At 46.2% G+C, this 22,197-nt stretch overlaps 1 protein-coding gene across 2 annotated transcripts; it reads left to right on the plus strand.

The window, feature by feature from the left end:
• Positions 1-1,113: 1,113 nt before the first annotated feature.
• On the plus strand, positions 1,114-21,948 carry LOC308575628 (protein ZNRD2-like). Of its 2 annotated transcripts, XM_081174380.1 has the most exons (4): positions 1,239-1,689; positions 18,978-19,126; positions 20,692-20,776; positions 21,417-21,948. In XM_081174380.1, the coding sequence occupies exons 1-4, from the start codon at positions 1,341-1,343 to the stop codon at positions 21,827-21,829; spliced, it is 996 nt and encodes a 331-aa protein (XP_081030506.1). In that variant the 5' UTR covers positions 1,239-1,340; the 3' UTR covers positions 21,830-21,948. The 2 variants fall into 2 exon arrangements, with proteins under 2 accessions (XP_081030505.1, XP_081030506.1); XM_081174379.1 differs by lacking the exons at positions 18,978-19,126; positions 20,692-20,776; positions 21,417-21,948 and adding exons at positions 9,303-10,647; positions 11,579-13,581 and having other exon boundaries at positions 1,114-1,689.
• The last annotated feature ends 249 nt before the right edge of the window (positions 21,949-22,197 follow it).

Raw genomic sequence — 22,197 nt, forward strand, 5'->3', positions numbered from 1 at the left:
TGCAGTTGCCCGGTTAAAGGTATGCTACATTCTCGGATTTCTCATTTTGGGGGGCAAAGCTGCTTCCACTCTTTCTGACTCAAAAAAGCTTATGCCATAATAACTTTGTTGGTCTTTAAGGTATCACACTACAATATGTTAACACACCTATTCCTCTGGAGAGGAAAAAGTAATAGTGTACAATTCTATGATGCTAGCTCATATGCACATTTCAACTCTGGCTGTTGTCTTTCTAACTACCAGCGAGTCTGGCTCAGAGCCACTTCCTTCTGTTACCTTAAGGACCCATACTTAGGGGGCCACTACGTCAACAAAAATCTGTTCCAGCAATTGAATCCTTGCTGGGTGCAGGAATCAGAGAGGACTCAGGCATACACCCTACCCGGTCTCCTAGTTTGACATTAACTTGAAAATGGACACGTTGCACTTTTAAGTTTAACCCATTTTAGAAACAATAGAATCTCCCATCTTTGCTACTAACTTTTCAGCAGGCCAGTCACAAGCCAGTGTGCTGTAATGGTTAGACCATGACCTGGGGAGACCAAGGTTCAAATCCTGCCTTGGCCTGTGAAGCGCACTGGGTGACTTTGGGCCAGCCTATCAGCCTAACTTACCTGACTGGGTTCATGGGGACCATGTGCTCTTTGAAGAAAAAAGTGGCATATAAATGTGATAAATAACCATCGATTTACAGTTCTAACTTCCATCTAAGGGGAATTTAGGTAAGCGGGGGAGGAAATGCTCCATTTGACTCAGAAGTGCAACCTACAGTGTAGTTTATATTTTTACCTAAGTCTGTGCTCTACACAGCATAGGCGTAGCCAGGATTTTTGTTGGGGGGGGCAGAAACGACGTGATTGGCCAAGTTAAGTGTTTCTACTTGATCTGGGGGGCAGCTGCCCACCCCACCCCCCTTGGCTACTCCCATGCTTTACAGGGACCCATCAATATAACATGTCGCCCTTAGACACGTGTACACATGTAAAGATGCAGCCTCGACGCACTAAGGGTTAAAAGACACTGCTGTATCTCCCCGGGGAGGTGTTCGTGCGCACGCGCCTCGCGACGTTAGCGGAACACTGCGCACGCTCCTCGCATCCTTTCCTCAGAGTTCAGGGCCTTACGGTTTGTGAGGGGGAGGGGAGCGCCAATGCGCGGGGCACACTGCGCACGCGCGGCGACTTGGGCCCCTCCTTTCCTGTGGGTCATCGCCACAGTCACCGCCGGGGCCGCCATTTTACGCTTTCCTTCTCGCCTTCCTCCCTCCTTTCCCCCCTCCTATCTCTTTCTCTCTCTCTCTCTGTCCCTGCCTGGCTCCGCTCGGTGAGAAGGGCGAGCCGATGCACCCGGGCGTGAAGGTGTTCGTGGGCAACCTGCCCGAGGAGACCTCGCAGGTGGAGTTGCGCGAGCTGTTCGAGGCGGCCGAGCCGGGCGAGGTCCTGCGGGTGGCCCTCATGAAGCAGTTCGCCTTCGTGCACATGCGCGACGACGCGTCGGCCGAGCGCGCGATCCTCAAGCTCAACGGGCAGTTCCTGCACGGGCACCGCGTCGTCGTGGAGCCCTCCCGCCCCAGGCCCACGCACACCGTCAAGATCTTCGTGGGCAACGTCCCGGCCGCCTGCACCAGCGGCGAGCTCCGCCTCCTCTTCCAGGAGTACGGGCCCGTCGTCGAGTGCGACGTCGTCAAAGGTACGGCAGGCGGAGGCGACCTCGGCCTCAAAACCCCACCGTCCGCCCGAACCGCGGCGTGTGCCTTTCCCCCTCTCGGCTGCGAAGGAGGCCGCTTCTCCCCCTCCTAAGTCGCCCCCGCCGCTCCGGATCCGCCTTGCTCGCCAGGTGTTGAAACCAACAACGTCCCCCGTCTGCTGCCGTTGTATATCTCTCTCCCCGCCCCCGCCTCCTCAGTAGCTGGAGGTACTTGGAGGTAGACTGCCTCCAGCTGGGGAGGTTCTGTTCCTTGCTAATGCTTCTCGGTAGGCTTGTTCCGCGAGAAATCGCCTAGTTCTTCTCGTGAGAGCGTAAAAAAGTTGGTTTGAGTGAGAAGGTAAAGAGCGCCTGTAAACGTGTGCGGAGTGCGCCTTTTCCTGTTAAATGATTGCAAAGACAAACTTGCTGCGCTTAACGGTAGCTGAAAAGCCCGGGACAGTAGACGCGGGTTTTTTCCCCTGACACCTAAATGAAAAGCGTCATGCTTTGGGAAGGCAATTCTGTAACGTGCACACCGCTGACAGAAGCCTTATACCTGACGGTGGGGCTAATGTGAAGAAGGGTAGTACTCTCACGGCAGGATGGTGGAGGCATGGGCTTTCCATAATGTATGTTTATCCCAAGCTGCCGTGCAGTATTTTAAAGAGCCAGGCTGGTATGTTGAACAGGCTCAGAAACGTGGCCAGTAATGCACCCAGTAGCTCAGCTAGCAGCTGCATTTTTTTACCACTTGCAATTTCCAGATTGTCTTTTAAAGGCAGCCCCATGCACAATATCCAGCAGTAGTGTAAGTAGGGAGTTGCCAGAGCATGGATCATTGTAGCTAGACTATTCTTGTCCAGCAGAGGTGGTCACAGTTGGCATACCAGTCTAGTGTAAAAAAAGAAAAAAGTATCACTTTACCCTTTGGGGCAAGTGCAATATGTGGGACACAATTTTTCCTGAGTAGGGAACCATCTAACCACAGTATTGCCATCTTGTCAGGACTGAGCTTCAGTTCATTGACCCTCATGTCCATTAAGTTTCCTAACCAGTATATAGTTTACCGTGATGGATCAGACCATTGGTCCATCTACTTTAAAACATTTCTCCAGCCCCAACTGGCCCCTGGGAACTTCACAAGCAAAGTACCATGGAACTGTTTATCACTAGGATTCAGCATCCCAAAAATCTCTAAACATGAACATTTCCTTCTTAAATATCCTGTATTCTAATTTATATTTAGTTCATCAACAGCTACCACTTATATAGCCAAAATGGCAACAGACACGCATAAGAGGGGGGTATTGGCAGACTCTGGATAAGCCTTGCAAAAGTACAGTGGTGCCCCGCAAGACGAATGCCTTGCAAGACGAAAAACTCGCTAGATGAAAGGGTTTTGCGGTTTTTGAGCTGCTTCGCAAGACGAATTTCCCTATTGGCTTGCTTCGCAAGACGAAAACGTATTGCGTTTTTTGCAAGTTTGTTTCCTTTTTCTTAACACCGTTAATACAGTTGTGACTTGACTTCGAGGAGCAACTCATAGAATGCGGTGTGGTAGCCTTTTTTGAGGTTTTTGGTGATTTTTGAAGCTTTTCCAAAACCGTGCTTCGCTAGACGAAAAATTCGCTAGACGAAAAAACTCGCGGAATGAATTAATTTTGTCTTGCGAGGCACCACTGTACCAAATACAAAAACTTCAAGGGAAAAAGGCCTAAGTGGGAGAAGTCCCAAAACAGTCCAATAAGAACTGAGCGTGTCTTATGTCTGTGGAGAACTTGCTGTATTTGATGGGAGAAACTTGGTGGGAGGGAAGATTTAATGGGAGTTACTGAAAAAGGAGCATGAAGGAAGAGACATAGACATAAAAAGTGTAGAGAGAACTATCTCTTTGTTTGAATTGGGGTCTTTTGGTTCATGCTGAGAAACTATTTGTAAAGCTGCCCATAAAAATCAATGGAGAAATCCAAGATTTTAATGAAGCAGGGATTGGGAACCAGTAGAACCATAGAATTGTGGAGTTGGAAGGGACCCTGCTGGTCATCTGTCCAACTCCCTGCAGGAACCTCTACTAAAGCATCAGTGACAGAAGGCCATCCAACTTCTGCTTAAAAACCTCCAATGAAGGAGAGTCCACCACTTTCCGAGTCAGCCCATTCCACTGTCAAACAGCTCTTTCCATCAGAAAGTTCTTCCACACACACACACCCCTGAAAAAAATCCCCTCCAAACAACTCAATGCTTGGTAGGCACACAGTGTTGACTTACTGTTGTGAGGGGTAGAAAAAGGGGTATATGGGGATGAGATGGTGTGACTGGAATCCTGAACAGCAGCACTCAACACTGAACATTTTCTTTCAAGTTCCATTTGTTATGACTAATTGAGAGATTTATTTCTCAATGGATACTTTTCTATACAGTTTGACAGCAGATGACCAGAATTATTTACATTGTTCTAAATGCAGGTGCACCATAGATTTATATTTGACATAAGCAGCCGCATCATATGCCACTTTACTCAAAAGTAAGTCTCACTGTGTTCTCTGAGACTTGCTTCTAAGTTATTGTTGTTAGTACTAAAGTTTCTTTTTCCCCCTCCAGTACACCCCTGCTGTGAGAAGTACTGCCTAATAAGTACAGTGGTACCTCTGGTTACAGACACTTCAGGTTGCAGACTCCACTAACCCAGAAATACAGTGGTACCTTGGGTTACGTACGCTTCAGGTTACAGACTCCACTAACCCAGAAATAGTGCTTCAGGTTAAGAACTTTGCTTCAGGATAAGAACAGAAATCATCCTCCGGCGGCAGTAGGAGGCCCCATTAGCTAAAGTGGTGCTTCAGGGTAAGAACGGACCTCCGGAATGAATTAAGTACTTAACCCGAGGTACCACTGTAGTACCTCAGGTTAAGAACTTTGCTTCAGGATGAGAACAGAAATCGCACTGCGGCGGCAGTGGGAGGCCCCATTAGCTAAAGTGGTACTTCAGGTTAAGAACAGTTTCAGGTTAAGAACAGACCTCTGGAACAAATTAAGTTCTTAACCAGAGGTACCACTGTATTTGCAACAGACACTCCTTCTGTACTATAAGGATACCAGAAGTGCTGTTCTTAGAGCAGAGTCAAAGGTAGAATTTTGCGTGGTGGATAGTGCTAGGACTGTGTGTGGTGTGGTCATGGGTATCCGTTTGCCCACGTCTCCATTGGCAGGATTTTATAGTGCTAAAAAAAAGTCCTGTTGCTGTGTTAGAAAGGAGTAACATTTCTATTCTCTGCCTAGGCAGAAAAATACCCCAATTCATTTTCCTTAGACTTTTGGTCAACATCCCTGTCGTGCTTATTGCTGATGTGCCTAAGGCAGTCCCACCTCACTCCTCAGATTTGAGGCTCCATGCCCATATGTGCAGCCTCTAATAAGCCAGGGTTCTTCTGGTCTAGTGTTTAGGTTTCTATTGTCTTTTCCCCTCCCACTCTCTTTTTAAGATTTATATGCAAGTATCTGTAAATAAGGAGAAATTTTCCAGTGATACCAGACAAAAATCTGGGGATAAAATTCATATCTGATGGGTCCCCTGTAGAGACTACTTGTATCTCCAAATCCAAATAGATACAGTAAACAGATATTTAAGAAAAACGACCTAATAAATTATTTGAGTGCCAACCAGCGTTTCAGTCATGTATCCCTCAAGAGCCACAGGAAGGGAGTTCTCCAACTGATAACTGAACCAAGGTATGAGGTGTTGCCACAATTGTAGCTGGTGAGTCTTGAACTGTTCCTCACAGCTTGTGTAGCTTGAATGTCAGTTTCTTAAACACATTTTTCAGCCACTTTGTTTGTAACTAAAAGCCCTCGCTTCATTTCTTCGTCAAGACATTAATTTGTAATTTTTAATAGTAACACGTGCTATACAGAGCTTTTTAAAATTTTAAATGGTGTGGTTAGAGAGGTTTTTTCCACCAAGTAGTTTAGTCCTAAGGCTGGTAAGTAGCTTCTTTAAATCTGAAGCTGTCACCCCAAGCTGCAAGCCCCACCTTTCCTTTATAGCCCCAACTATTACTGCCAAATGCACTTGCGTCCTGTGCTTTTTGGGTAGGCATTTGCTTCAAAGAGTTTGCATATTCCTCTTCTCTGTCACTTGAGCTATGATGTGTCAAGCATTCCTTTTAGAGCCTTCCTGAATCTTCCATAATTTTAAAGGACCCGGCGGTGCATCATGCTGTACAGAGCTGTCAGTCAGAGGCAACTGTCTCTTCAATCCCAACTTTATCATTTAAGTGGGTCAGGAGGAAGGTTCATGTTTTGTTCCTCTCCTGTATTTCCAGTAAGTCGTATGACAGTATCTTTAATTTGCGTTTACGTATACACATCCTTCTGAATGCCACTTTCAGGTCTTGTTTGCAGCATGTAATCAAATGCAACATCTCATTTGTTCCAGGACAGCTAAACCCATCCTGAAGTTTTCCCATTAGCCTCCTGTGTAGGCTGGGGTGTATAGAAGCAGACTGCACCTCAGGAGACTCAACTGAGTGCTCTGGAGGGTAGTATATATAGGGTTTCCTTAGAGACTGGTCAAAGGTTTGGGTTTCACATCCCCAGTAATGGTTGCCTCTCTCTCTTTCTCTAAACTGTTGTTGGATGGATTCTTTTGTTTGGTCTAATGCTATCTCCTTGGCTCTGTCTCTGTAAGCTCTGTTAATCATTTCCTCCCTTCTGTTTCTTCTTCTGGATCAGTTGTTTTCTTTTTAAAGTACTTTGGCTGAGAACGCGAAGACTTATGAAAATTCAGTTTGCGTTCGGGCTAGGTCAGCAATGTATCTCACCAGGGGAAAACAGATACATACTCCTCTATATTTGTGTGCATCCCCATTCCAGTTGATAGGGAGAGTCAGAACAGAATCTGTTGTGTGCTGCAGAATGAATGGCTTGCTGGTTTAGCAGTCTTCCATTTTATTACATTTTTGCAAAATGCAGCTGCTTAAACACTGAAATGCCACTCATAGAACTGACAAGCATTGTCAAGAAATTTGCGCTAGTTGTTGCAGCCAGATATGTAAAATACATCTATTTGCAAATAAAATCTGCTCCTTTTTCCCTTATGGGGTACACAAGGAGGAAATAACAGAGGCCAACCAGAGAATATTGAGAAGCAAAGCAGCTAGTAAGCCTGATCTTTATTAAAACTGTTACAAAAGGGTGCTTCCCCCACACACAGGAGGAGGAGGACCCAGAACAAAGGTGTGCCAGCCCTTTATATAGACTTTTGAAATTGCCCACCCTCAAACTCAAGACCACCCCCAGAAACATCATACGTACATCACAGAAAGAGGTGGTCTCCAGCAGAAATACATCACAGGGCAGTTTAAAACAGAATCCTGTGTGTTATCTCCTGTCTGCCAGGTTACCTGATTGCATTATCTGGGCTTTGGCCAATCTTTTGTTAATACAGTGGTGCCCCGCAAGACGAATGCCTCGCAAGACGAAAAACTCGCTAGACGAAAGGGTTTTTCGGTTTTGTGTTGCTTCGCTAGACGAATTTCCCTATGGGCTTGCTTCGCAAGACGAAAACGTCTTGTGCTTTTTTTAAAAAGCCGCTTGAAGAGGCGCAGTTGCGACGGACCGTGCTTCGCAAGACGAAAAACATCGCAAGACGAAAAGACTCGCGGAACGCACCACTGTATAACTACTTAATTCCTGAATCCAGGTCACAGGCTCACCCTATTCACACCTTAAATGTGCCCTTAAGGCAGGATTTGTGAGCACAGAGACAATGGGGAGGTTTTTTCATTTCCTCCCTCCTTGCAGAGAAACATTTGGTCAGTTTGGGAGAGTCAAAATGGTTTCAGGACTGTCCTCTACTGTTTCAGACATGTGGTTTATATATGTACATGTTTGCCTTGTACATTTAATTTATATATTTGAGACCTTAAATTCTTACAACAGTAAATACATCACAGTCTTCATCAATAATGAGTGCTCCCGTTTTCTTCATACTGGCCCAAACTTAAAACCTTTTAGATAGTACTTTTCTGATCTCATCATAGAGCATACAGTTAAAGAAATAGTAGTCTAATATTTCAGCTTTATTTGTTCTAGCTATTTGAATGGGCAGGGATGAGCAGACTTCAGACTTGCAGGATCTGTTTTAATTTTGAGTTTGTTTTTTTACTAGACTCCTGAGATTCAGGAACCTGGTGCAAAAGACAAACTTAGAATCAAATAATTCTGATTGTATGTGAACACAGCTCAGTCCTTCCACACAAAAATCCTCTCCTGGTTACCCCAGGTTTTCTTCATTTCAGCAGCCATAATTAGGGGAGAGGAATTTTGTTGCTTCTGTAGTTAAACACAGAACCAGAAATCCTTGCAAATGACCCAGAGATCTACCAGCAGATTCATATTTTCTTTTTCAGATCTATGAGGGGATGTGCGCATAGCAACCTGTCTCCATTGTCTGGATTTGCAGTGAAAGAAAAGTGTGTGGTTTGTGAAACTGGCACAGACTTGCTTATTGAAGCTAAGAAGCCACTTTAGAGAATAGAACCTCAGATTCATTCCACTGGGTGCTTATTTTAAGCTCCCTAGATTTAAATTGCTTTATTGCATCAGCAGGATCCAGCCACTAGGTTGAAACATCAGAAAGTCTTAAATGTATTCAGCAGTCTTAACAGTTTGTTCCAGCAGTTCTTGTAACCACGAGTCCTTTAGGCTTCTTATCGGAGTCCAGTAGACAACAACCTTTGCAACAGAGGTGCTTGTCCTTTGCCTGCTGTGGCATGTAAGGCTGGGAAAGATGCAATAGGGAACACACCTTGAGAAAGCTGTTAGTATGTTCTCCATTCTGTTACGATTTGTGGAATTCAGTGGGTGGAGGGAAACCATACAGAATAAAATTGTGGCCTTTGTCCTTGTATATTTTGTGCTGTCATTTGAAATCCACCTTTGCTAAAGTAGTGCATAATTCTGGTGTTTAAAATCATATAAAATGCCTCTGTTTTTATCAGAGTTAATCTTTTCCTTAAATTTTGATAGCTCAGCTTCAAGCCACCATCCTAAATGCAGTTTTTCATATTGCTTCTAGAAGCCAGAACTCTTGAGGGTGGGGAAAATATTTACATTTGTGTAGGATAGTATCCATATGCAAGATGTTCAGGTATAAATGAAACTGTAACATTTTAATGCGCAACAGGAATGTTCTCAGCATTTTGACTGGGGGCAGTGGGGGAAAGTCCTGCTGAGGATTAATACGCTGAAGATGAGAAATCAAGCAGCACAGAGAGAGTTTGATATGCTTTGGCACACTGTGAATTATGTGCAAATCATGCAGGAGGCGGAGTGAGCTGTGGGATAGGATGGGTAATTTGATGCTTAGCCTTCAAACTTTTAAGACAGGGGCCAGTTCCTTGTACCTTATAGGTGCCAGTGGCCTGTTCCTTCCTTGTGGCTCTTAAAGAGTTGCCCAGCAAGCCACATCAGCTGATTCATTCTGCATTCTTCTGGTATCAAACAGATGTGTTTCAGGCTGAAGCCTTTCTAGGGCACATCGAAGTATGAGTGGGTTCCAGTAATTAAATGTCATATGTTCCTTATTGATAACCTTCTGTCTGCTGCTTTATCAGACTATGCGTTCGTTCACATGGAGAAGGATGAGGATGCCAGAGCCGCCATTGAACATCTTAATGGAAGGGAAGTCAAGGGCAAGAGAATTAATGTGGAACTTTCTAATAAGGCTCATAAAAGGGGGCCAGCTGGGCACGCCGGCCAGCTGGGCAACAGAGCTGAAAAGAACAAAATACCAACCCTGGATAAACTCCAGCCCAGGAATGACGCTTTGAGATCCAGTAATCTTGCTTTCCCAGCGGGAGGATCAACTTATTCTTCACTGGAGTATGACTATCAGCAGCGCCTGGGGAACAACAATTTAACCAAAATTGATTCCCAAGACAGTCAGGCTAGGCAGGTATCTCCTTCCTATTTTGGAAGGGACAGAAGCCCCATTAGACGCTCACCAACAAGAGCAGGTTACATAATTCCTATGGCAGCCCAGCAAGCATCCTACAGAGACCAGGCTTCTGCCTCCCACGGGACAGCCTACAGAGACCAGCCTGCAGCATCACTTGGGATGGCTTACAGACCCCAGCCTACAACTGGGCAGGCTGCAATGTACAGAGCCCAGTCCTCAGCCATGCTTGGAAATCAATATAGAGCCCAGTCCTCTGTTCCCCTGGCAACTTCTGGGGCCCAGCCAGCAGCCTCAGCACTAACATCCCTCAGTGCCCAAGCAGCTGCTTATGGAGCAGCACAAGTGGCTGCTTCTCAAGTCCCTTCTTATGAGGCCCAGCCCACAACAACATACGCTGCCACTTATGGGGCCCAGGCTGCTGCAACATATGCAGCAGCTTCCTACGGTGCCCAGGCAGCAGCTGCCGCTGCTGCCCTCTCAGCATCTTATGGGGCCCAACCTGCAGCCAACCAAGCAGCCTTGTATGGTACCCACCCTCTCTCAACACAGACAGCTTCATATGGAGTCCAGTCAGCTGTTGGCCATGCCGCTTCTTATGGGGCCCAGGCTGCATCTGCCCTGCCAGCTGCATATGGGGCACAGGCTGCAGCAAACTTGGCGGCCGCTTATGGTATGCAGGATGCAGCAGCAGCTGCTGCTGCTGCTTCCTATAAAACACAGCTCTCTGCTTCACTGTCAACAGCCTACAGAGCACAAGTCTCAAACCCAGCAGAGACAGCTTATGCTGCACAGCAATCCACTTCTGTTCCCTTAGCTGCAGGTTACAGAGCTCAGCCATCATACAATGGGCTGACTCAATCTGCCCAACAGGCAGCCTCATATACAGCATTGTCCCAGTCAGAAGCTGCAGCTCTCCATCCGCCGTATGAACGCACTCGCCTCTCTCCACCACGTGGCAACCGTGAGGATCTCTACAGAAAAGCAGCTGCAATGAATAAGAGGTATGCAGCTAGACCAGTTGTAATGCTTTTCACGCCAATCGCACCTTCTGCCCAAGGATTTTTCTGAACTTTTCAGAGGGGTTCAAAGGACAACTTCATTCTGTGGTTCCATGGGAGGGAGCAGAGTTCCCGCTATGCCTTTAAATTGGCATTTATTCGAAAGCAAGGATGGGTCAGGAGTGGGGCTTGCTTAACCTTTGCTACACTGGCTGTGCCATTAGTTTCTCTCTATCAGATCTTTCAAATCTTTTCTGTGCTTTACTGTTTGTGGGGAAGGGAGCAAATATGGGCTGCGCTCTTACCTTTCCCCCCCCCCCCCCCGCCTGCACATATCTCTGGATAATTGTGAGTACATGTTTGCGAGAAGGCTCTGCTACCTGACCAGATCCCACCACAGAGATGGCAAACTAGACCTTTGAGACTTGACTGAGATTGCAAATAAGAGTTGCACCAGCTTTAATTCCTGGCAATGATGAGCATAACCCATCGTTTTCGGTCACCTCCAACACCTCCAAGTCTTTTTGAGCCTTGATACGCCTTAGCTCTTGTATCCATCTTAGAAACTATTAAGTGTAGATTTGTGAGGTCTGGGCCTCCTGCATGGTACTGTGCTTTATCACTGTTCTGATGGGAGGCTCAAAATTCTGCTTAAATGGTGAAGTATAATTAGTATTACAGGACAGCTGAACCATTGAGAGATTATTCCCCATGTCTGAGAGATGTAAAACGGCCCCAGTTGCAGCCAGGCAATGGAGGAAAGATTATTGTTTGGATTCCTTTAGCAGGCTCTTTTCTGTGCTTACAGCTCAGCAGTCATCTTCTGTGCGGGTGGAGGGGGGCCATCTCAATCATAGTGTGTATATAATGTAAGGCATCGGCCATGAGGGTTTTTATTATTTATCAAATATCTAATGTCTCTTCTCTTAACCAGGTACGGTTCTGACCTCTCAGATGACCGCCGTTTATCTGACCTCTCAGATTTTCGCCATTTAACAGACTCCCCCCACGCGTACCGCCATTCGCCGACAAAAGCTCAACTGGATTATCGCCGTCTCCCAGAAACACAGTCTGATTATGCCCGATATGCGGGTGCCTATGGCGATTACATGCGTAACGCACAACTGCAGCTGCATGCTAGTTACCAGCGCCGCCTGTAAAGGATTTTCCCCGTCTTTCCTGGGGTGGGACTGCGTCATTGTTCTGGCGCCCGCCGTTGTAACACGTCTAGCATAAACCCCGGCTGCTGCATCCTTGATGAGAAGTCTTTGCCATTTGATTTCAGAATATCCTTTTAGTCACTACATTTCTTCTCACCCTTTGTCACAGTGCCCTTAGCAGCTTGTCATTGTAGCTCTTGTATCTTCTGTTATTGTTGTCTTTTCCTATACCAAGTAAAGGGTGTTATTTACTTTAGCGAGCCATATGGGGCCATCCAAGATAAACAGTTTTCTAGGAGAGTCTTGTGGTTGCTATCTTAATTTCAATGTTAGGGCTCTGTGCTCAGCCTCAGGACTGCTGTAAATTGCTGTATATTCAGTCATTTTGAAACCAAAGTCCCTGGGTGAGGATGGCAACATGGTGAACGTTTGCTTCTGGTTCCTTGGTCCTGCCTCTTGCCATGTCCCACCTGTTAGAAAGGAAATGTTCTAGCATTGAAATCCTCATTTAATGTGCTTGTTGAAAGGATCACTTTGTATCCTTTCCAAGTGAGCTCAGTTGCTTTTATGTAACAGCATCCATTGATTTTTGCTAATATAGAGTGCACAAGTAAACCTGAAGTTAGAAGTGAGTTTAGATTTTATTTTTTGTATTAACTGTAAATAAAAAGTAGGCAGACTGATAGTTTAGGAAATCCAGCTGCCTGGTGGTTTTGGTGGGGTGTGTATGTTGCTGTTACTCCGTTCATATTACATACAAGTGTGTATGTAAACAGCAGAACTCAGGACCATCCCTGCTGGTGGGTGATCATCACACAGTGATGATGATAAGTGATCAATGCTATCAAAATACTCCCCTTGTTAGTTGCACAGGATATTTACAGGCCTGGAACACCCTTCAGGCCTAGAACTGGGAGGTCTCTGTCTCCAGTGCTTGTTATTCCTGCAATATTTAAGACTGCTCCCTTACAAGCTTTTTGGGAACCTCTCCCTTCTCTCTCCCCACTTCAACCAATATATCTGTCCTATTTGTCTTTCATGGTGTTAAGTTTTTCAGATAGTGGGAGAAGTCAGGTTTCTCACAGGGGTTCAAGTAGAGGAATACCATGGATAGGTGAGGGCTCCACACCCCAAGATGTAGGAGAAATTGAGAGAGATGTTCATGAAGCCGTGAAGGGCTGAAGTGATGGTTCTGTCAGGAGCAAGTGTGGAGTTCAGCTTGATGTTGCCTACTATATTTGTTAGATTGTGCCATGTCCTACTACTGCTATCTCTGCACAAAATATAGTGCCAGAATGCTGAAGGGTGAGGACAGCTGGACATCTTCCAGGACATTATTGGCAGGTAGTTTTACTCTCCCCAAGTGCTGCTGCTTTTGTAGCAGGAAACCTGTTTTCATCTCTTGCAGCATAACTTTTTTTGTTTTTTTAATGAATGCCTTTTTCTGCCACTGTTAACTCACAGTGCAACTGCAAAGAGACATTTCCCCCCTCTTCATATTTTTCCATTTCATTACAACTGTTTATGAACAGCAGTAGCAATTAGAATCTAATCAGAGTTTTAAGTAAGCGTGGCTACACAAAGCAAAAAGCAGCATTGTCAACTGACAATGTTGGCTGAACGCTTGCTCATTTTCTAGTAATAATTTGACAAAAATGCTTGGAGTGAAGCCAATCTTATCTGTGTTTTTCCAAGTAGGTAGTTAATAAATAATTGTACTGCTTTTTATAGGATTATGCTTTCTGGGCAACTGATTAAAATGTGCAAACTTGCTGTATTCCTGGCCTGAATCTGTTCCATGTTTTTAAGGCTCTTGAGTTTTGGGGCAAATACTTCTTGTGACTTGCATGATCTGCCCTCTTAGTTTCCCTATGACACAGACAGAATCACCCAAGAACACATCAACAAGCTCTAAATAGTGTTTTGCTTGGTCCCTTTGTGTCAGATGAGCTGCAATTCCAGTCTAGAGTGGATTGCTCCTTAAAACCAAAGGGCACAGTCTTACATATAATTACTTTCCCCTTCAATTAGTGAGGCCTACATTGAACTTTCCCAATGAGACCACAAATGGAAATTTAAAAAGGAGCAGCGCTCTTTGTTTTTATGCTGCCTGTAGTTACACAATCATCTGCCTTCTGTGCCCCTTGGGGAAAAGGTAATTATGGGCTTGAGAGTTGATGGGCTGGTCAAAATGTGCATCAATGCAAAGGGAAGAGATCTCTGATTTTACTGTGGTAGAAGTAAGACAGCATGTGTTTCTCCTGGTAAATGTTCAGTTTCTATCCTTCAAGAGCTTATTGCCCATCTACACTGTGTCTCTTCTCCCATTTATTAAAAATGGTGTGGTGGGGCATTTTTAAAAATAGGTCTAGAAAACAATCTAACACTTCCCTACTGCCTCAGGGAAGTAGTTCAAGACAGTACAAGTCTGCTCCATTCCTCTGCAGACAGAAGAGGAAATGTGAACTGTGTTAAGTGTGTAAAAAGTGCATTAGAGGTATTGCAGAAGACCTATATCCAAGTGGTCAAGCCTTGCTGAACCAAGGATTTTCAGTTCAGCTTCCTGAACACGAATGCAATTGCTGTTTCCTTCTGGGGTTTGTAGCCTTATGCACTCTGACGCCCTGAATTAAATATTAAAATAGTATGTGCCTTATAAGTTGCCCATTTCACTCAGTGCAGTGTGTCCATCCCTGGGTTGTGTCCCAACCTCAGGTTTAATCTCATTTAGGTTGAATCGGCTTCCTTTTAAAGAACACTGAAATCGTAGCTTTGAGAGGGGCCTGCTGTACTTTCTGTGTTGAAGAAAATTCTGTTGCTTCCTCTAGCATGAATTGGCCTGCTGTGCTAGCCAAACTTTTTTGAAAAGACTGGTTAGTCACACACCTGCTTACACTTACCCTTCAGCAAACCTCAGATCAGGTGTCAATAGGCATCACAGGTCACTTAAGCAGACACATCATCAAGCCTAGTTTCCCAGGTGTCACTACATATCCCTTTGTAACCTACCCTTCCTACGCCGACTCCCTTGGGAACCCTAAGAGGTTAGGACCCGTTACCGACTTTCCCCCGGAAGCTTTGCGACTGCGGGACAAATGGAGCACAGGTATCTGCGGCTCCAGGTGTCAACCCGTTTGCGGCGTCAGACTTGTACCCCGTCTGATAGGTCTCTGCGAGAAATTATTCCAGCATAAAACTAGGTTCGAGCCCTTTGGCAGAGTTTAGTAGGCCTTTTTAAGAAACCCGCCTCGCCCTGCGCCCCCAGCTGGTGGAGCTCGGCCCCTTCGGAGAGGCGAGCCAACACGGAGTTCTTGAGGGTGGCGGCGGCGGCGGATGATGATGAGGTTGCTTTCGCGGGTCGCACACCAAATGTGTCTTCAAGGAGGGGCAGTTGCGCTGGGCGCCCACTACACAACCGCCGGCGAACAGAGGAGAGGCAGCCGAGAAGGCGCTGCAGTAGGCGGCGCTGCAAAGCCTCTTGCACTCGGGCTATGCATTTAGACGTGGCGGGCCAATGTGTGCTCGCTTGGAGGGAGCCCGAGGCCGGCGTGCAGACAGGTTGGCGGCGGCACAGGTAGACGCCGCCACTAGGCCATCCCCACCGTATCCCGCAGCCGCTGCAAGAGCAGCGGCAGCGCGTGCCACCCGTTGCCACGGCAACCGCCTCAGAGGCGAAACCGGACGATACTTTTTAATGGTGGCAGGAAGTTCCGCCCTCATTAACATACTCTACGTCGATTGGTAGAAGCCAGTTTTCTCCGAGACCTAAGCCAATCGCCATTAGCTGCTTTCTGGTCCTTTCCACAGCCGAGGGCGAGCGGGAGGGGAGGTATTAAAATTCAGCGCTCCATAGTCGCGATTGGTCGTAACCACAGAACGACAAAACGGAGAAGCGCACCTCGCACGGACTTTAAACAGCTACTACATGCCGAGCTGGAACTGTGTTGCAAAATCCGGCGTTTTACTATAAGTGCGACTCTAGCCCTCTTCGTCCTCTTTCCAACTTGAGTCTTCGTATGAAAAAAAACCCCACTGTTTGCTTTGCTTGCGTTTAAACATCCTGCCAGTGCAAATGCCAGCATGGTGGTTACGTTGCTTGAAACTTTGCTTCAGTCTTACTGAGTCTCTGACAGCCCTAATTCAGCAATCAGTTGCGTTACAGGAGTCTCACGCCCCGCTACCTCGCGCACAGAAGAGTTGCGCTTTCACATTTTTCTGAAATGATTAAAAAAATAAGAATTGACAAAAAATTACTCATATTTGCTGCAATCTTTGACCAACCACAACTTAAGTCTGGATTTTCCCAATGATTTCTATGCCCAGCGTTCGCTTCTGTATAGTGGGGGCGGGAAAAGTCCACCGAGAAACAGAATTCCTGCTTTGGACCAGCCTGTATTTTTCTTTCTCGGGTCAGCCCGCCTTTAGTGGGCGCTCGTGAATTGTCGTTAGCTTAAACTTCCGGGGTAGCTTTGTAAACCATTTTTAGTCGCCCGCGGCACACGAGGGCTTCCTATTGCAAGAACATCAGAAAGAGAGTTTCGGCGTTGCTGTGACCGGAGGGGGAAAGGTATAGAAAGAAAACCACCAAGCAATTTTATTTTTGCTGCCTCTGACATGGTATCGCTTGGTTTTTGCTTCCCTGTCTCTTTTTTTTTAATAAAATATTTATTGAAGTTTCACAAATTTTATAATCAGACACAACAATGCAAACAAACACAAACAAGAAAAAACAAGTATAATTTCAAATCCTTATTTTCTTAAAACTTACTTCACCGACCTCCTCATACCTCCCCTTTCTGCATTCCACTTTCAAATTTTTAGTTCAGCAAATCCTCACCCTTAATTTTATCTAATTGTTAACCTTTCTTTTCTTTTAACTTAATCTTTACAGCTGTAATCCACTTATTTTCTAAAACCGCATCATTTTAACACTCATTAATTTTACAATGTTTCTTAAGATAATTCTTAAATTTCTTCCAATCTTCTTCCGCCGTCTCTTTTCCCTGGTTTCGGATTCTGCCAGTCATTTCTGCCATTTGCTTCCCTGTCTCGTTTGAACGGGACAACCCGCCCCGCCGCCCGCAAAGAAAAGAACCTCGGGAACTGGGTCTGTCTGAAGATACAACCATGTGAACAAAGCTAGCCGAAAGAGTACACTTGAAATGTTTTTAATATCCTGCTACATTATTGTTTCTATTTGGAAATTAATAGTGAGTGATCTCTGTAATATTTCACTGCAGACCGTGATCTGATCTGTTGCATTTCATCAATAAAGAGCAAAATGGCAATAATATGAAGTCTTTTATTAGAGAGTATCAAGCTCAGTCTCCCAACTACTGGGTTGGTATCAGCATCATGAAACAAGATGGTTATGACCTCATCCCCAACATGCAGATTGGGGATCATAGCGGGGGAATACACTGTTGGATTGTCATAGACATCACACCCTCCTACCCCACCACTTGGACTGCATACATGCCCTACATTTAAAGCATATGGTTTCCCCCCCAAGAGTTCTGGGAACTGAAACTTCCACCTTACAGAACTACAACTCCCAACAAACTAGTTTCTGAGGTTCTTTGGGGAAAGCAATGTGATTTAAATATACGTTGTGCACACTGTCTGTATGGAGATAAAAATCTGCCCTATATTTGCATTTCAGTTTTTTAAAAACCCTCAAGCACATTTATCCCAAATAAGTTGATTTTGAATAGCATGAACTCCTTTCTTTTTTGCCTTTACTTGAGGGCGAGAGGTCAGCATACCCAGGCTGCTGCCAACTGACTGCAACAATAAACTGCTGGGTTTCTCCACCATCTCCAGAAGTAGTTTTCACTTTAATTAGAACTTAAGGGTATCCCAGAGGAACTTGTAAGTCCTGCAGGTAAATGAATTATTAGTGTTGAGCTGCAATATTATACACACCTGGAAGTATGTCACATTAAATTCAGTTAAATTTGAGTACACATGCATAGAATCGTACTGCAAGATATCTGTGTACTGTGTATCTGTGTAGAATCGTACTGCAAGATGGCCATATAGGAGCGTCTCCACCCCCATCGTTCAGCCCGGACACAGATCCAGCGCCGAGGGCCTTCTGGCAGTTCCCTCATTGCGAGAAGTAAGGTTACAGGGAACCAGGCAGAGGGCCTTCTCGGTAGTGGCACCTGCCCTGTGGAACGCCCTCCCAGCAGATGTCAAAGCAATAACTATTTTACTTTTAAAAGTCATCTGAAGGCAGCCCTCTTTAGGGAAGTTTTTAATGTTTGATGCTGTACTGTTTTTAATATTCAGTTGGAAGCCGCCCAGAGTGGCTGGGGAAACCCAGCCAGATGGGCGGGGTATAAATAATAAATTATTATTATATCTCTGGGAAACCCCAGCCAGAAAGAAAAGAAGCAACAATTTAGCCCATTATTGCCCCCGCAAACTGGCAGCTGCTCTTCTACATCACCTGTCACCCGATATTGGTTTCACCGAGGATGCCATGAATTGAACCTAGAACATTTTGCATGCAAAGATGTGAACTATGATCCCACCCATACTTAATTCACCTAGACCAGCACTGTGTATTCCACTGGGCAGCAGCTTTCCATTTTCTCATTCAAATGCCTTGCCAAATCCTGGGGCACTCTGAAAGCATGTCCTCTACCACTGAACCTTGCTTCCCACTGAGCATGTGCAGAGTGACTTCTCTCCCTTGAAGCGGCTGCAAACTTTCTTCCGCAGACACATCGTGGGTTTATGGGAGGGAAGCTTGTGCGTGCCAGAATCTACGGATTCCAGGCAAGCTTGAAACTAGACTCTACGCTGCCCCCTAGCCAATTTCCGTGCGTTCACGTAAAGTGGAAGCAAACGTCCTGCCGGAACCTTCGTTTTAACGCCTCAGTTTCGTGCGGGGAGGGAAAGAAAGGAGGACAGAGAGGTTTGTAGGCGGAGTTTCTGCGCAGGACGACCAGGGAGGAGGCGTGGCCAAAGCCGGAAGCTGCGGCGTCCGGGAAACATCATGGCGCTGAACGCGGCAGGTAAGTGAGGGAGGAGGGGTAACCATGGCAACCGGGCCTGCAGGCCCTGGCGAGAGGCGAGCCTGGCCCAGTAATCGGCTAGCGGGACGGGGACCGCGAAGGCTTGTTTCCCCACCGCCGTTGTTCCCATTCTCCCCCCCTCGCCCAGGCGACGAACCGGAGTGGCAGCCGCCGTCGGAGGCGGAGCTGAAGGTGATCCAGGCCCGGCGCGAACGGCAGGACAAGATCAGCAAGCTGATGAGCGACTATCTCCTCAAGGGCTACCGCATGCTGGGCGACTGCTGCGAGGAGTGCGGGGTGAGAGGAGGCGAAGGCGCCTGGTCACGTTTGCAGAGCGCGAGGCCGAGGGGGAGAACGAAGGGACCTCTGAGCACGCTCAGAGTGCCCTATCTTCTGTCATCCTTTTCTCCCTGCTCCGCCAAGGAAGAATTTCTGGGGAGGTCGGAGCTGCAGAACATCTGAGAGGAGTTTAAGGGCTTTTAATAAATAATAATAATAAACCATTCTTAAACTCAAGCACCTTAAAGGCAGGAGAATTCCCTGAAGTGCGGTGCTTTTATATAATAATGAAGAGTTGGTGTAGCGACTGGCAAAGGCAGCCTTTGCCAACCTGATGCCTACACGAAGGCATCAGGGTAGCAGGTTGAGCTGAGGTTGAGCTCTGAATTGTGAAGTCACTGGTCTGAATCTTTGCACTGCCATGTCTCCTAGCTGCACTTCATTCCCCATCTACAATATGCTTTCCATTTTTCAGGGCTGTTGAATACAGCGAGATAACATATGAGAAGCATTCTGAATGCTTGAAATAGTTTGTGGCAGTTTTGAGTATTATTATGGCTTGTATATGCTGTTTTTGTGGCAGTCACTGGCCTGCAAAGCATATTTCAGCTTTCACCTGGTGCCACAGGCTAGCGAGTAGGCTGGTGGAAGAGAAACAGAAGGTTCCATCCTTCCTCTGATCCCAGCATAAAAGGTAAGTGGGCTACTGGGAGAGAAAAGGCCACTCATCCAAAGAAAGGCTGTTGTGGGAGAAACAGAGCTCTCTGCCCTTCCTTAGCTAACCTCTGCCAACTATTTTTTAGAAGGCAACTAAGACTTTTGGGTCTTATTTACGAGGTTGTGGGAGAGGGCCACACATAGGCTCAGCAAGTCTGCAACAACCGTGAGAAATGGCAAGTTATGCTCAAACCATGGAAAAAAATATGATGCCCGAGAAAGTTGGGGTGGGAATAATGAGATCAACAAGCCTTTGAGTTCTCACCCAGATTTTAGCCAAATCTTTTTCTCCTGTAGTTTTCTAAAAACAGGAGCCAAGAGAGCTCCTCTCTCTCCAGTAATCAGAGCACTGGTTTCAATATGCAGTCATATGGTCAGTAGAAGATAGGAGGGATCCAGAAAGCAGCACCTGCATATCATTTGTGATCCCCACCACTACACACACATGCACACAATAGTTTTGCCCTAATCTTTTCCTTGGAGAGAGCTGGAGGCTTTCTGAAGAAGGGATATCTGTTGGTCTTAAGCAAGTGCAGAATGCTTTTTTATATGTCCCTGAATGTAATTGCAAAAACAATGAGGTAAATTGTGCCCAGGTTGGCACCCAGTATTTTGCATCTGTGTCTTTAAAGTGGAGGAAGCTCCTGCTTCTCTCCTCAGCACCTGACATCTTGTGACAATCTTTTCTCTATCAAACATTAGCTCACAGAATTTTGGCGCCTAGAATCCAGGTTTTTATTTATTTCGCTGGTGTCATTTCTCTCACCTCCCCACCCCCATACACCATTCTTTCTCTCTCACACCCATCACATTCCTTTTGCAGGCTCTGACACTTTTCTCTCCTTGCTATAACCTTGCCCTTTCAGACAATTTTGCTGCAAGACAAGCAGAAGAAATTGTACTGTGTTGCCTGCCAAGAACTTAATTCTGATGTTGACAAGGACAATCCGGGTATGTTTGGGGTAGTGTGTGGAGGTTGCCTCACTGGGATGGATTGGGAAGGACAGGAGTCTTGGACCAGAGGGTGGGAATTAGGAACTAGGGCTTTCCTCCCGTTATATGTTGGTGGGGAGAGGTATTTCTTAATTAGCTGGAAATAATTCATGAGCCTGACTCCATTTCTGGCAGTTTAAATGCTGCCGTTGCTATAAACCATAACTGGTGCTGCAGCACTTGTTTAATGCTTACACATTGATGCTCTGGCAACTTGGGATAATCCCTATATTCATGTTTGTATTGTTCATTCTGCCTTTAGAAGATATCTGAAGGCAGCCCTGTACAGGGAAGTTTTAAATGTTGTCCCGAGATGTCCCGAGTATCTGGGGCAATCCAGTCAGATGGACGGCATATAAATCATAAAAATATTATTATTGTAAAATTATTATAGTGGGCCTCTGGGTGTGCCAGGAAAGAACCTCTTCTGCTTCACTTAACAAGTTGCTGCTTAGATCTTCCAGTGGTACTTGCCTGTTATTTTTCATTGGGATGCTTGCAAGAGGCTTGTGTGTGTGTGCAGGACTGGGGCAGGGGCTCAGGGAGGCCCAGGAGAAACAGGGCCCTGTGGTGATGCCTATGTGCTTCTTCTCTGCAGCCCTGAATGCTCAAGCTGCTCTATCCCAAGTGCGTGAACGACAGCTAGCTGCTAACTCGGATGATGCCACTTCACCTGAGTACCTCTCCTCTCTGCCAACTCCTCGCCATGTGCCACGCCCAGAACACTGTGAAGGGGCAGCAGCAGGACTCAGAGCTTCTGCCATTGCTCCAGCCCTCCCAGCCCCTGTTGCAGTGCCTGCCTGCCCACCTTCCACTGGTGCCCTGGCTGCAGCAGAGGAGGCCATTCTGCAGAAGATCAACTGGGCTGTCCACGAGCTCCAGCAGAGCACTTGCGTTGAAACAAGCATACAGCTCTGCTCACTTATCCGGTCCTGCACAGAATCCCTCAAAGGAATTAAGGAACTGTTGCAGGGAGTGGCCCTGATGTATAGGAGCATTGGCAAGCCATAGGAGCACAGCCTTGCCTATGGCACCAAGCAATGTGTCTCTTAGAGGCTAGATTAGAGTCTGAGCAGTTCAAACAAGACTGTGCTCTTTCTTCCGATTAAAATGTGTTGCTTTTTGTCTCATTCTGGTTGTCTTGAAGTTTGGGAAAGGTTCCTGGAGATCTTTGTTGAACTATTTGGGTCTCATTTGGGACAAAATGAGGAAGGGAAATGAGTTAGACTTCCCCTCTGACAAGGGTACATAGAACCATCCTGCAGAACTTTGGGCCCACTCAGTAAACGTCCTGGTCTTGTTGCCTGCATGATACTCTAAAATTAGGGTTGTCAAGGGTTTAGCTTAGGGGGGGCAGTCACAAGCTATACAAACATTAA

This window comes from Podarcis bocagei (assembly GCF_964188305.1).
Source record: "Podarcis bocagei genome assembly, chromosome: 16".
Classification (NCBI taxonomy): domain Eukaryota; kingdom Metazoa; phylum Chordata; class Lepidosauria; order Squamata; family Lacertidae; genus Podarcis; species Podarcis bocagei.